Consider the following 13,145-nt stretch of genomic DNA (forward strand, 5'->3'; position numbering starts at 1 on the left):
CACTGCACTCCAGCCTGAGCGACATAGTGAGGCTCCATCTCAAAAAAAAAAAAAAAAAGTGCCTAATGGCAAAATAAATAGAAAAAAATGTTAATAATTATATGTATGTTTAGGTATATGTGTAAAAACACATTTTTTTTTTTTTCTTTTTAGTAGAGACGGGGTTTCACCATGTTAGCCAGGATGGTCTCGATCTCCTGACCTCACGATCTGCCCGTCTCGGCCTCCCAAAGTGCTGGGATTACAGGCTTGAGCCACCGCGCCTGGCCCAACACATATTTTCAAATATGTGTATCTTTTTTTCAGCCCAGTATTAACAGAACAATTGTTCAGAGGTATACACAGACAGGATAAAATCTAAATCGGTCAAAACCTCATCAGTGGGAGATTTCATCAAAGCCAGCGGTAACCTCATGCACCAGCAGCTGCCATTTATGAAAAATTCTCATCTCGTTTGCTTTCCTCAGTTAAACAAGGCAGACTTCTTCCCCAAATACTATGAAAATGACAGTAAAGGCCGCTGTCTCAGAAAGAAAAGACAATGAGAGACGAGGAGGCTCAAATCACTTTGAAAGAGAGAGGGGAAAGGGGCTGGATGACGTGGCTGGAGGGAGGGAACTACACATCGTGTTGTGGGAGAGTGAAAACCCAGGGATTGGCTCGAAGTCTGAGTATAGCGTGGTTAAACCCTCCAGTTCCCTCTCCTACCCAGCGCGGCCAGGAGACTGCGAAGCCCTGGGCTTCACCAGGGGAAAATGGCGACGAAGGGAAGAGTCATGATGACAACTGCACAAAGGCCCAGGAGAGCCACCTGCCCTAACTGGAACAGCAGCATAAGGGGCTCTGAAAAGACAGACTGTGCTTGAACACAGAACCATTCACAACTGGCATATGAGAGATGTTGGAACATCTGGAAAAAACAGAGCTACCTACAAAGCTTACACAACTGTGTTGTTCAAGAAACAAGGCATAGGGGTGACGGTGTGCTACCAGCAATGTGTGCCCATAATATTGTTAGTATTGATACTGAACTCAGAAAACATCATAATAGGCCAGACACAGGGGTGCAAGCATGTAGTCCTAGTTACTCCCCAATGCTGAGGCAGGAGGATTGCTTGAGCCCAGGAGTTCACGACTAGCCTGGGCAACACAGCAAGATCCTGCCTCAAAAACAAAAACCTAAACAAAAACATCATGTTAGAACTGTCAAGAGGTTGGAGTTAAAGGGGGCTGCTGGGGAGGGGCAATTCTAAACTCTTGTCACCACGGTAAGAAATTAGCATACGATGCCTGATACCCATAACTCAAGAAACAGTGGCAAAAGCAAGGTAGTTTAGAAATACGAAAGCAATATGTAGAGACTGAAAGGAGGTGCCCTAAACAGCAGAAATCTGGGATGCTGAAGTAAAAACAACTGTTATTCTTTTATTATGCGGCTTTTACTATAGACTACTTGACTTTTTAAAACTTTAAACCCCACATGCATCACTTCTTTTAAAATAAAAATTGACTGGGCACGGTTTCTCACATCTGCAATCCCAGTGCTTTGGGAGGCTGAGTCAGGAAAATCACTTGAGACCAGGAGTTTGAGACCAGCCTGAGAAACATAGCAAGACCCTGTGTCTACAAAACATAAAAAAAATTAGCCAGGTGAGCGGGCCGGGCGCGGTGGCTCAAGCCTGTAATCCCAGCACTTTGGGAGGCCGAGACGGGCGGATCACAAGGTCAGGAGATCGAGACCATCCTGGCTAACACAGTGAAACCCTGTCTCTACTAAAAAATACAAAAAACTAGCCGGGCGAGGTGGCGGCGCCTGTAGTCCCAGCTGCTTGGGAGGCTGAGGCAGGAGAATGGCATGAACCCGGGAGGCGGAGCTTGCAGTGAGCTGAGTGCAAGCTTGAGCGCCACTGCACTCCAGCCTGGGCGACAGAGCCAGACTCCGTCTCAAAAAAAAAAAAAATTAGCCAGGTGTAGTGGTGTGTGCCTATAGTTCCCGTTACTCAGGAGGTAAAGGCAGGAGGATTGCTTGAGCCCAGGAGATCGAGGCTGCAGTGAGCGATCATTATGCCACTGTTCTCCAGCCTGGGTGACCCTGTCTCTAAATAAGTAAATTAAATAAAAATTAATTTTAAAAGGTTGCCTCTGGGTTTTCTCAGAAAGCCAAAAGGAAGGTAAAAATATTAAATTTTATACAAATTAAACAAAAGTGATTTAATGATTCAAATTTTTGAAGTAAATGTTTAATAAAATGAGAAAATATTTTTTAATATTCTCTTAACATAGTTAAAAAAAAAAAAAAAAACTCTAAGTTGCAACCCATTATTGGGCCAATGTCAATTTTTTCTTTTTTTGAGATAGGATCTTGCTCTGTCTCCCAGGCTGGAGTGCAGTGATCATAGTTGACTGCAGCCTTAATCTTCCAGGCTTAAGTGATCCTCCTACCTCAGCATCCCAAGTAGCTGGGACTATAGGCGTGCACCTGCACACCTGGCTGATTTTTTTATTTTTAGTAGAGATGAGGTCTTGCTATGTTGCCCAGGCTGGTCTCAAACTTTGGAGCTCAAGCAATCCTACCCACTTCTGCTTCCCAAAGTGCTAGGATTCCAGGTGTGAGCCACTGTGCCCAGCCAACTTTTTCTTTAAATGAGGTACAAAATATCAGAGTATCCTACATGTAGTAAAAGACGTAGTTTCTTTTTTAAAAAACAATTTTTATAATTTTTTATAGAGACAGGGTTTTGCTATGTTGTCAGACTGGTCTTGAACTCCTGGACTCAAGTGATCCTCCTGCCTTGGCCTCCCAAAGCGTTGGGATTACAGGTGTGAGTCACCATGCCTGGCCAGAAGCTGTGTTTCATAGACTTATTTCAGTTATATGTATAGTGTACTGGGTTGCAAAATAAAAAGTACTTCTTTTGTTTTTTTTTTTTGGTGGAGTCTCGCTCTGTCGCCCAGGGTGGAGTGCAGTGGTGTGATCTCAGCTCACTGCAAGCTCCGCCTCCCGGGTTCACGTCATTCTCCTGCCTCAGCCTCCCGAGTAGCTGGGACTAAAGGCGCATGCCACCACACTCGGCTAATTTTTTGTATTTTTAGTAGAGACAGGGTTTCACCGTGTTAGCCAGGATGGTCTCGATCGCCTGACCTCGTGATCCACCCACCTCAGCCTCCCACAGGTGTGAGCCACCGTGCCTGGCCAAAAGTACTTCTTAATAGGGGTTATAATCCAGACAAGTTGGTAAGCTACTGCTCTAACATGGAAATTTTCTGGCTTAGTGTAAGAAAGCTGCTGGTCAGAGTTATTTTTCTTTTCAGAGAAAAGGAGAGATACCATAAATAAAGGATAAAAATCCAGACACAGCAAATCAACTCCTTATTCATCTTTTTTTTTTTTTCCCCAGACAGAGTCTCCCTCTGTCACCCAGGCTGGAGTGCAGTGGCGCGATCTCGGCTCACTGCAACCTCCGCCTCCTGGGTTCAGGCGATTCTCCTGCCTCAGCCTCCCAAGTAGCTGAGACTACAGGCGCCCGCTATCATGCCTGGATAATTTCTGTATTTTTGTAGAGATGGGGTTTCATCATGTTGGCCAAGCTGGTCTTGAACTCCTGACCTCAGGTGACCTGCCCACCTTGGCCTCCTGAAGTGCTGGGATTATAGGCGTGAGCCACCGTGCCTGGCCTCCTTATTCATGCTGATGACACAACTCACAAAGTTGTTTTTTTATTGAGTAGCTTTGCTTTTTAAGGCTCAATGTTCTCACTACCAACTGCAAGATAAAAGAGAACTTTTTGGGAATTTGCCCTCCACACCATACCTGGTGGATCTGGAAGACTGAGACAAGCGCGGCGTGCAGGTAATCATTCTGAGGCTGTTTGGTGTAAAATACTTGGATCGGATGCTGCCGACCCTCTAGGTAGAGGACGGGGGCGCCATTGAAATACTGAGAAAACAGGTCCACATCCATCGTAGCTGACATCACAATCACCTGCATGAGAGAATGAAGAGGACCAGAAACAAACACTGGGACAGCCTTTCCATGCCCCTCTCAAGCCCCAAAAGCAGATGATTGAGGCCTGTGCCACCTCCATTATAGCGAACTTTCTTCCAAGGCTCTGAGCAGAACAGGCAGAGGAAAACACCCTGCTAAAGCACACAGGCCAGTTTCCTTTCCTTTTTGTTTTTGTCTTTTTTTTGAGATGGAGTTTCGCCAGGCACGGTGGCTCATGCCTGTAATCCCAGCACTTTGGGAGGCCGAGACGGGTGGATCACGAGGTCAGGAGATCGACACCATCCTGGCTAACACGGTGAAACCCCGTCGCTACTAAAATACAAAAAATTAGCTGGGTGTGGTGGCGGGTGCCTGTGAAAGGCGTGAACCCGGGAGGCACAGCTTGCAGTGAGCAGAGATCGTGCCACTGCACTCCAGCCTGGGCGACAAGAGCAAGACTCCGCTTCAAAAAAAAAAAAAAGAAATCGAGACTGAGTTTCACTCTTGTCACCCAGGCTGGAGTGCAGTGGTGCGATCTCAGCTCACTGCAACTTCCGCCTCCCAGGTTCAAGTGACTCCTGCCTCAGCCTCCCAAGTAGCTGGAACTACAGGCATACGCCACCACGCCCAGCTCATTTCTCATATTTTTAGTAGAAACAGGGTTTCACCATGTTGGCCCAGGCTAGTCTCGAACTCCTGACCTCAAGTGATCCGCCCGCCTCGGCCTTCCAAAGTGCTGGGATTACAGGAGTGAGCCCCCGCGCCCGGCCAGGCCCGTTTCCTTCCCTGTGTTATGCATACTTTCAGAGGAAGTTTCCCTAGTTCCTTTCTCCTCTTCTGTGCGGTTTTCACCACTCCAAAGAGCACATCTGTGTGGATAGTCCGTTCGTGAGCTTCATCCAAAATGACACAGCTGTACTTCCGAAGCAAAGAGTCTGAAATTGCTTCGCGCAGAAGCATGCCATCTGTCAGAAACTTGATCCTGGTGTCTTCTGAGGTGACGTCATCAAAGCGCACTGTATAGCCGACCTGTGCAGAGAAACAACTTACTGGGTCATCAAACATTTCTTGAGCGCCTGCTGCCTCCAGCACTAAGTTGGGCGCTTGCACCACCACAGTGAACAAGACCAACACCAACCCTTCCTACTCCCTTGGGAGGCATGCAGTCTAGCTGGGAGAGACCATGGTCAAGTTTACTTCAACTGCAATTAATGTAACTATTACAAGGAATATTTAAAATTAACCTTCTAGCTCAAGCTATTTAAAAATTTCACGTGGGCCCGGCGCGGTGGCTCACACCTGTAATCCCAGCACTTTGGGAGGCTGAGGCAAGTGGATCATGAGGTCAGGAGTTTGAGACCAGCCTGACCAACACGGTGAAACCCCGTCTCTACTAAAAAATACAAAAATTAGCCGGGCGTGGTGGCGGGTGCCTGTAATCCCAGCTACTCGGGAGGCTGAGGCAAGAGAATCGCTTGAACCCAGGAGGCGGAGGTTGCAGTGAGCCGCAATTGTGCCACTGTACTACAGTCTGGGTGACAGCACAAGACAACCTCAAAAAAAAAAAAAAAAAAAAAAGGTTTCATGTGAAGTTTTGTACAGATATGAAAAGATGTCTAAAATATTTTTAAGTGAAGTGAGTACACACACACAAATCTGTCTTATATACAGTTCTGAGACTCATTCTCAATACTCACATATACAATGGCATAATGCTTACAATTTTTCTAGAAAGACGTATAGATAAGAGTTAACAGAGGTTACTGAAGGCTTAAGATATTCAAAGAAAACAACTAATTTATCCAACTTGACAACAGATTTTGAAAGCAAAGCACATGGGACCAATAGAGCCCCTGATCTCTCAGGAGCTTGCAAAGAACTCTCTGAAGAATAGGCAAGAAAGCAGCTCATTATGTAAAAGGAGTCTTGTTTAGAAAAATAAAAGGCAGCGGGCATGGTGGGAGAGCTGTTTAGTCAAGAAGTATTAAGAGTAAAGAAGGAACCAGGTACCAGCTTCCCGAGTTCAGTTCTCTTCTCATCTGAGACTCTAGTAGCAAGAGAGATGGCAGCTACTCGACGAGGCTGGGTCACAGCAATGATGCCCTGGCGGCTGATCCCTCCTTCATACAGGTACTGAGGGATCTGAGTTGTCTTCCCAGAGCCAGTTTCCCCTAGGAGAGAGGGGGGTAAAAAAAAAAGGCTCATTGAAATGCAAATTAGGGCTGGGCACCAGGGGTGGCACCTATAATCTCAGCACTTTGGGAGGCCGAGGTAGGAGGCTCTCTTGAGCCCAGGAGTTCAAGATCAGCCTGGGCAACAGAGCAAGACCCTGTCTCGACAACAACAATTAGCCAGGTGTGGTTGCATGTGCCTGTAGTCCCAGCAACTAGGGAGGCTGAGACAGAAGGATCATGAAGCCCAGGAGTTCAAGGTTACAGAAAGCCATGATTGTGCCACTGCATGCCAGCCTGGGAGATAGTGTGAGACAATGTCTGGGAAAAAAAAAAGAAAAAGAAATGCAAATTGGCTGGGCACAGTGGCTCATTCCTGTAATCCTAGCACGTCGGGAGGCCAAGGGAGGAGGATCACTTGAGCCCAGGAGTTGTCTCTACAAAAAATACAAAATTAGTTGGACGTGGTGGTGCACGCCTGTGGTCTCAGCTACTCTGAAGGCTGAGGTGGGTGTATTGCGCGAGCCAGGGAGGTCGAGGCTGTAGTGGGTCATGATCACACCACTACATTCCAGCATGGGCAACAGAATGAGACCCTGTCTTAGAAAAACAACAACAACAAAAAGCAAATTGACATAAATTTCACCAAACAAACAGCTCAAAGTCAGAAGTAAAAGATAAAATACTCTGAGTTGGTAAAGCCTCAGGAGAATGGGCATTCAGGTACGTATACTGCTGGCGAAGTTAGTTGATTAACTGGTATTATTTCTCAGGAGGCCAAATTATGTTTTTTAAATCTTTAAAATGTTTATATCCTTTGACCCGCAATTCTACTTGCAGAAATTGATTCTAAGAAAATAAGTAAACTTGTGTATAAAGATACAGCTTCGAAGAGATTTTATTCAATGTTGCTCCTGACAGAAAAAAATTGGAAACAATATAAATGTTCAAAAGGTAATTTACATAGTTAAAATATAAAATAAAATAATTTACATAGTTAAAATATAAAATAAAATACAACTGTTACATAGATTTCTACATACTGACTGACATGAAGAGACATCCATTCATGTACTGCTGCCTTCAACTCCTGGCCACTCCCCAGCCTGCTGCCTCCCTTCAACCCCTCTGCCTCTGCGCACACTATGGGCAGAACACCTGCCCTCAGACTGCCTGCCTGGCAAACTCTAAGATGAGTCAGGCCTCAAACACGCTCTCCTGGCTGCACAGGTGGCCCTCCTCTGGGCTCCATAGAGCCTTGTTCATCTCTCTTTCAGCACTGACCATCGTGTGTTGTACAAAAGCGTTTAAATGTGTCCATCCTCCTACAACACCAGAAGCTCCCGGGCAGTGCTCTGAAAGTCCCTCGCAAATACTTGAGTATTTTGCATACAATAAGCACGCAGTAAATGTTATTTCCTGCCTTGTGTGAGTTCCTTTAACAGTGCCTGATTAGAGAAAAGAACTCAGCAAATCTGCGCATCCTTCCCCTCCCTCCAGCTACCACCAGGCCTCTCTGACCTCACAGAGTCCTCCAGTCCCATTATTTGTGGGTCTTTTTTCCGGTCAGTCTGTCAGCCCCCTCTGACTGCTCATCCTTCCTGACCCAGACAAGAATCAGACTAAGAATCTGATTATTCTGCAATCTTCCTGCTGAATCCACTAGGCAAAACCCCAAACTTGAATTAACGTCTCTGTCTTTCCGGCTCCTGTACCAGGGCAACTGAGTGTTGCTAAAGTAAAATACAAAATGCTTGGCACCAGAAGTGTTGTGAACTTTGGATTCTTTCAAGTTTTGTAATATTCGCATTATACTTACTGGCTGAGCATTTTAAATGTGAAAATCTGGAGTCCTCAATGCTCCCAAATCCAAAACTTTTTGAGCACCCGACATGATGCTCAAAGGAAATGCTCCTTGGAGCCCCCTCTGGATTTCGGATTTTCAGATTTGGGATGTTCAACCTATGATTTGGTTGTGCAGAAGCAAACCTGAGTTTACAGTGTAGCCGAAATGCACCTAGGCACCAGTACTACCATGGATCTGTTTTCTTGTTTTTGCAGCCTGTCTTGTCTCCATCCTCCCCAAGGGCCCACTTGAAGCCCAGTGACTCCCATTCCGAGCAGGGCTCCTGAACCTGTCTCACAGAAGTGGGGTTCTAAAATGTGGTATCTTCCTACCTGCCCCTACAAGCCCTTCTGCAGTGCACCCTCCTTATATCCATTCTCTAGCCCTGAAGCCTCTTAGCCTTCCCCCTCTTCCAGAACAGCCCTGCATCTAGCCCTTGTGGCCAAGCTCCCCGCTTCCCCACACCTCCTGATCTTTGCTCCGTTAGTTCGATTCTATCTTCGGCCTCCCTCCTTATTGAGTTCTTCCCCTTAACCTCTGAATACAGACGGTCCCTGCCTTAGAACTGCTCGACTTCAGGATGGAGCAAAAGTCAAAGCCGTACAATAGAAACTTCTTTTGAGTACCCACACAACTGTTTGTCACTTTCAGTATGGTATTCAATAAATTACATGAAATATTCAAGACTATTATAAAATAGGCTCCGTGTTAGATGATATCACCAAACCGTAGGCTAATGTACATGTTCCAAGCACACTGAAGGCAGGCTGTGCATATTCAATGCATTTCCAACTTAGGATATTTTCAACTTATGAGGATGGGTGGGTTCATCCACACATAACCCCGTCCTAAATCGAGCAGCATCTGTAAAGTTCCTCTCAGCTTCCCTCCTTTTTCTCAAAACAGAAGCCTGCTCCCCCTGCTTTCAGCCCTCAGCTCAATGACAAATCAGCTGCTACCCACAGAGCTTTGTTGAAATAGCTCTCCACGGGATCCACGATCAATAGTGTCAGAGACTGACTGTGAAAGTCGTGAAAAATTTTGTAAAAGGAAATTTATGCAAGAAATGTTTCACAATTTAAAAGTGATTAGGCCTCCTGAATGCTTTATAAAATGTCACTACAACTCTTAGCTGTACAACTTGCCTGCTTTGCAGCTAGGTTAAAACCTAGGACACAAGGAGCTAAATGCTGAAATAAGCCAGCACTTCTCTTTTTTTTGTTTTGTTTTTTGTTTTTTGAGACGGAGTCTCGCTCTGTCGCCCAGGCTGGAGTGCAGTGGCCGGATCTCAGCTCACTGCAAGCTCCGCCTCCCGGGTTTACGCCATTCTCCTGCCTCAGCCTCCCGAGTAGCTGGGACTACAGGCGCCCGCCACCTCGCCCGGCTAGTTTTTTGTATTTTTGTTTAGTAGAGACGGGGTTTCACCGTGTTAGCCAGGATGGTCTCGATCTCCCGACCTTGTGATCCGTCTCGGCCTCCCAAAGTGCTGAGATTACAGGCGTGAGCCACCACGCCCGGCCAAGGGACTAATGTTCTTACCCTTTTACAAAGATTTCTAACTGAAAGGATCATGGCCATTTCACAAACAAACTCCCCAAAAACATCTACAGACCGCATTGCTCCTACAGTCAACCTGAGGCCAGGAAACTCTCCGTCCCCTCGTTAACAGGAAGTAGCCAGAAAGAACATGCCGTCCCTCCTCCTTTTTATAACTAAAGGGTCTGGATTGACTCAGCAGGAGCATCACCATCTTGGACAAGCCCCTCATTCAAAAGTTCACCTTAAAAAAACCGCCTAAATCCAAAGGGCATCAGCCTAATGGCTAAGGTCTGCACGACCATAGACCACAAATAACATCTCCAATCAGAAACATTCCAAACTCATCCCCGACCAGACACATGTCAACCCCAAGATAACCCGGCTCTGGCCAGGAAGATGCTAGCCCGGAGATAACACCCCTCCGGGCCGGAAAGATGTCTGCTCCAAGACAACCTCCTCTCCTCCCAAAGAGAGTCCAGCTCGGCCAGGAGCGCCTCTCAGGTTTTAACTAAAGAAAACCCGTCTTTAACTGCCAGCCGCGTTTCGTGTTTCTTTCCTTTTTCTTTAACTTTTACAAATAGCTCACATCCAAATCCAGTGGACATCACATCCAAGTCCAGTGAAACTGGACTGGACTGCTGCATCTGCTCACTCTCTATTCCTTTGACTAGCAGCACTCATGGGTCTCCTTCCCCCTTTTGGCTGTTCATCCTTTCCGTCCTTCATTATCTCTTCTAACACGTTGGGGATGAAAGCCCCTTGAAATCAGTCCCTGCCCAACAACTCTGCCTGTTTTCATGCACCAGAAACTACATCTTCCCTTTCGACCGGAATGTGTTCAGGTTCCCACCTCTCAAACAGACTTTCCCTCCTGCCTAGAACGCCCTCCCTCCCACACGACCTCCCCAGCCACCTCCTCACAAACTGGGTCAGATCCACTCTCCTAAGCTCCGCAAGCCCCCGGTACGTGTCTCTATCCTTTTACACGGAAGGTGAGTCTTTGCCTACACACGTCGGTCACTCTCACCGGGCTGTCCAGCGCCTCCAGGGCAGGGCTGCCGGACCCTTCTTCAAGGCCCCTCTCCAGGTCTGGCCCAGAAAAGGTATTCAGGTTTGTTAAAGCCAAGAAAGAAAGGGATTGAGAGGCATGTGAGAAAAACTGCTCTAGCTAAGCCACGGACGAAGTGCAAGGAAGAGCCCGCCAGCGCGGCCACTCACCGATGAGGACCGCGTTGTCCAGGTTTCGGAGCTGGGCCAACAGTTGTCCCCGCGCCTGGAAGATGGGCAGACTCCGGCGCTGCAGCTCCACAGCTTCAGGGTAGGGACTGGCCGAGGGCTGGGCCAGGGGCGGCTGCTGCCTCCGGCCTCCTCCTCCACCTCTGCCGCCGCTGCCCGCAGTCAGCAGCATCACCACTTGCCTCCCGGGAGGGAAGGACCCAGAGCGGCTCGGAGGCCCAGAGCCCGGCCGGAATCTCTTGGCCGGCGGGAAGCCCGCCTCCTCTGGCATGTCGGGAGGGCACCGCAGCAGGAAGCGCAAGCGCCGGCAGCTCCTGCCCCCTCTCAGGTGCAGACAGCAGGCGCGCACCACCCCTTCCTCGCCACGTGCCGGCGGCTCCCGGCGACCACCGATGACCTCACGGCCGCCCCAGCCTTTCGAAAAGGGACTGCAACTCCCAGCATGCATTGGAGGCTTGGGAAGGCTTTCACTTCCTGGGGGTGGGAAAAGTAGGGCCTGAGGTACAACCAAGAAAAGGCCCGGAGCTACAACCGCGAAACACAGGGTGTACGGTTCCGTGGGACTGTAGTCTTGGTTAACGAAGTTCTCGTTTTTAGCGTTACTTCTTTTCGGTAAACACGCGTTTTCTCCTTCTCTGTCCAAATCACAGTCACTTTTCAAGGAAAGTACTTAATTCTGTAAAATCAATGAGAAGCACAAACGTGCACTGTCTAATCCTCTAAACAACTTGTAAGTTTGGTGGTAGATACTGGTTATTAGATTATCTCTAATTTACAGATAAAGAAATTGAGTCATCTGAGATCAGTCATTCAGATGTCCCCAAGTCATAGATTTGTGATCATCTTGTGTTACAGAAAGGAAAACCAATTCTATGATATACATGAATTTAACTCAGAAAATGACTATTCCAGAGGATGTAGTCGCCTCCAGTAATACAAGCAGAGGACGGAGGGAGTTCAATGAAACTAAAATCGTCTTTTATCTTTCCTTTCCCCCAACCATTCCAGCCAGACTCTCACGTTGTCTACATGGCTGTGCAACCCCATCATAGGCACTTCAATGAAGATTCAGAACTGCAGCAACAAAAGTACAATTATAACTAGTTCTTCCTTCCCTCCTAAAAGTTCTTAGATGATTTGCTAATTTACCAGGAGAATGCCAAGTAGCTGTTTGCTCTTACAGGAAATGTGATTTCCAGAGTACACCGTAGGCTTCAGCTCATGTGAAGGGCATCTTCTGAAGCTCGTTTCCATGAAACTTGCCCTGTATGTAAACCTGTTAAAAAATCTCCCTTCCAATGATTCGTGAGAGAGCTAGTCTAAAAACAAAAAACGTCCCCTTTCCTCCAGGTCGAAGATAATTTTCCTCTATTTGCTGACAGTTTGGTGACCAGGCATAACTGAAAATGTGCACGTTGAACCAGCAGCAGACTTGTGTTTAAGAATAAACTGATAAATTTTCACTTCCTACCCTGAAATATTTAGAAAGGCAAGCCAAAACTACAAGGGATAATAAATGTTAACTCTCAAATTATGGACCTTGACTAAGTAAAGACATCCCAGTCCTTTTTCCCAGTGTGCTTTCCAGAGTAACTTAATGTAGGAGTCCAATGTTCCTAATGATGACAATAATTTAGGTAATATAAATGGGTGGACTTATTTCTTGATGAAGCACATGCCACCTCTAGATGCAGCCACTAATCATTTCTAGGCAATGGCTGTCATGTAGACCTATTATTGCCAGATCTTCCAGTTTTCTCAAGAAAAGCCAAAAGTGAAGATTTTTATCTGTCAATGTTAAATACAGGCTTAAACTAAAAAAAAAAAAAAAAAAAAAAAAAAAAGGAAAAAAGTACTGTCAAAACAAAGCACATAGGTAGGTAACCAATCTGCAGGTAACTCATCCATAATCTCTGGCCTAATGATCCTGCTATTTTGCAGCCTCAAAGCTAAGAGGACCAAAGAGTTGAAAAATTAAGTCCTATATATGCATCAAGCCATGCTGCCCACATTTCTCCCATTGGTAGACTGAAATCTGCTATTTCTCCTAAAGAAGTCTCTTGGGGTTTAGCAGCTTTCATATGTAGCTACTGACAATCTAATAACTATTCAAAGAATATCCTGGTTCTTCCTCCAAAAGATGAAGTGTCAGACACATTTCATTTTTAACTTGTCTGGGATGGTCTGTGGACTTAGCTGGTCTGATCACGACCATACCAGCTGGTGGTCACCTTTGCTTTTCTGATCACCAAATCACTGCCCTTCATCATGTTCTTTCCCTCTATCCCACTTTCAGAGACAACCACAAGCTTCAGCAACTAGGCTCAAGCTTGCATGCATACACTTTAATCCCTCTATAATTAAAAAT

General features: G+C 46.5%; 1 protein-coding gene across 3 annotated transcripts in view; it reads right to left on the reverse strand.

Annotated features, from left to right (window-relative positions):
- Nucleotides 1-11,239, reverse strand: part of DHX33 (DEAH-box helicase 33) — a 28,813-nt gene extending 17,574 nt beyond the window's left edge. For 2 of the 3 annotated variants that reach the window (XM_023184538.1, XM_023184537.1), the window contains exons 1-4: nt 10,760-11,239; nt 5,996-6,156; nt 4,787-5,014; nt 3,812-3,982 (exon numbers count right to left, since the gene is read on the reverse strand). In XM_023184538.1, coding sequence (XP_023040306.1) covers nt 3,812-3,982; nt 4,787-5,014; nt 5,996-6,156; nt 10,760-11,225 — 1,026 coding nt within the window. In that variant the 5' untranslated portion in view covers nt 11,226-11,239. The remainder of the gene's footprint in view (nt 1-3,811; nt 3,983-4,786; nt 5,015-5,995; nt 6,157-10,759) is intronic. The other variant, XM_023184539.2, reaches the window with a different exon arrangement.
- Between the last annotated feature and the right edge of the window lie 1,906 nt (nt 11,240-13,145).

This window comes from Piliocolobus tephrosceles, chromosome 16 (genome assembly GCF_002776525.5).
Source record: "Piliocolobus tephrosceles isolate RC106 chromosome 16, ASM277652v3, whole genome shotgun sequence".
Taxonomy (NCBI): domain Eukaryota; kingdom Metazoa; phylum Chordata; class Mammalia; order Primates; family Cercopithecidae; genus Piliocolobus; species Piliocolobus tephrosceles.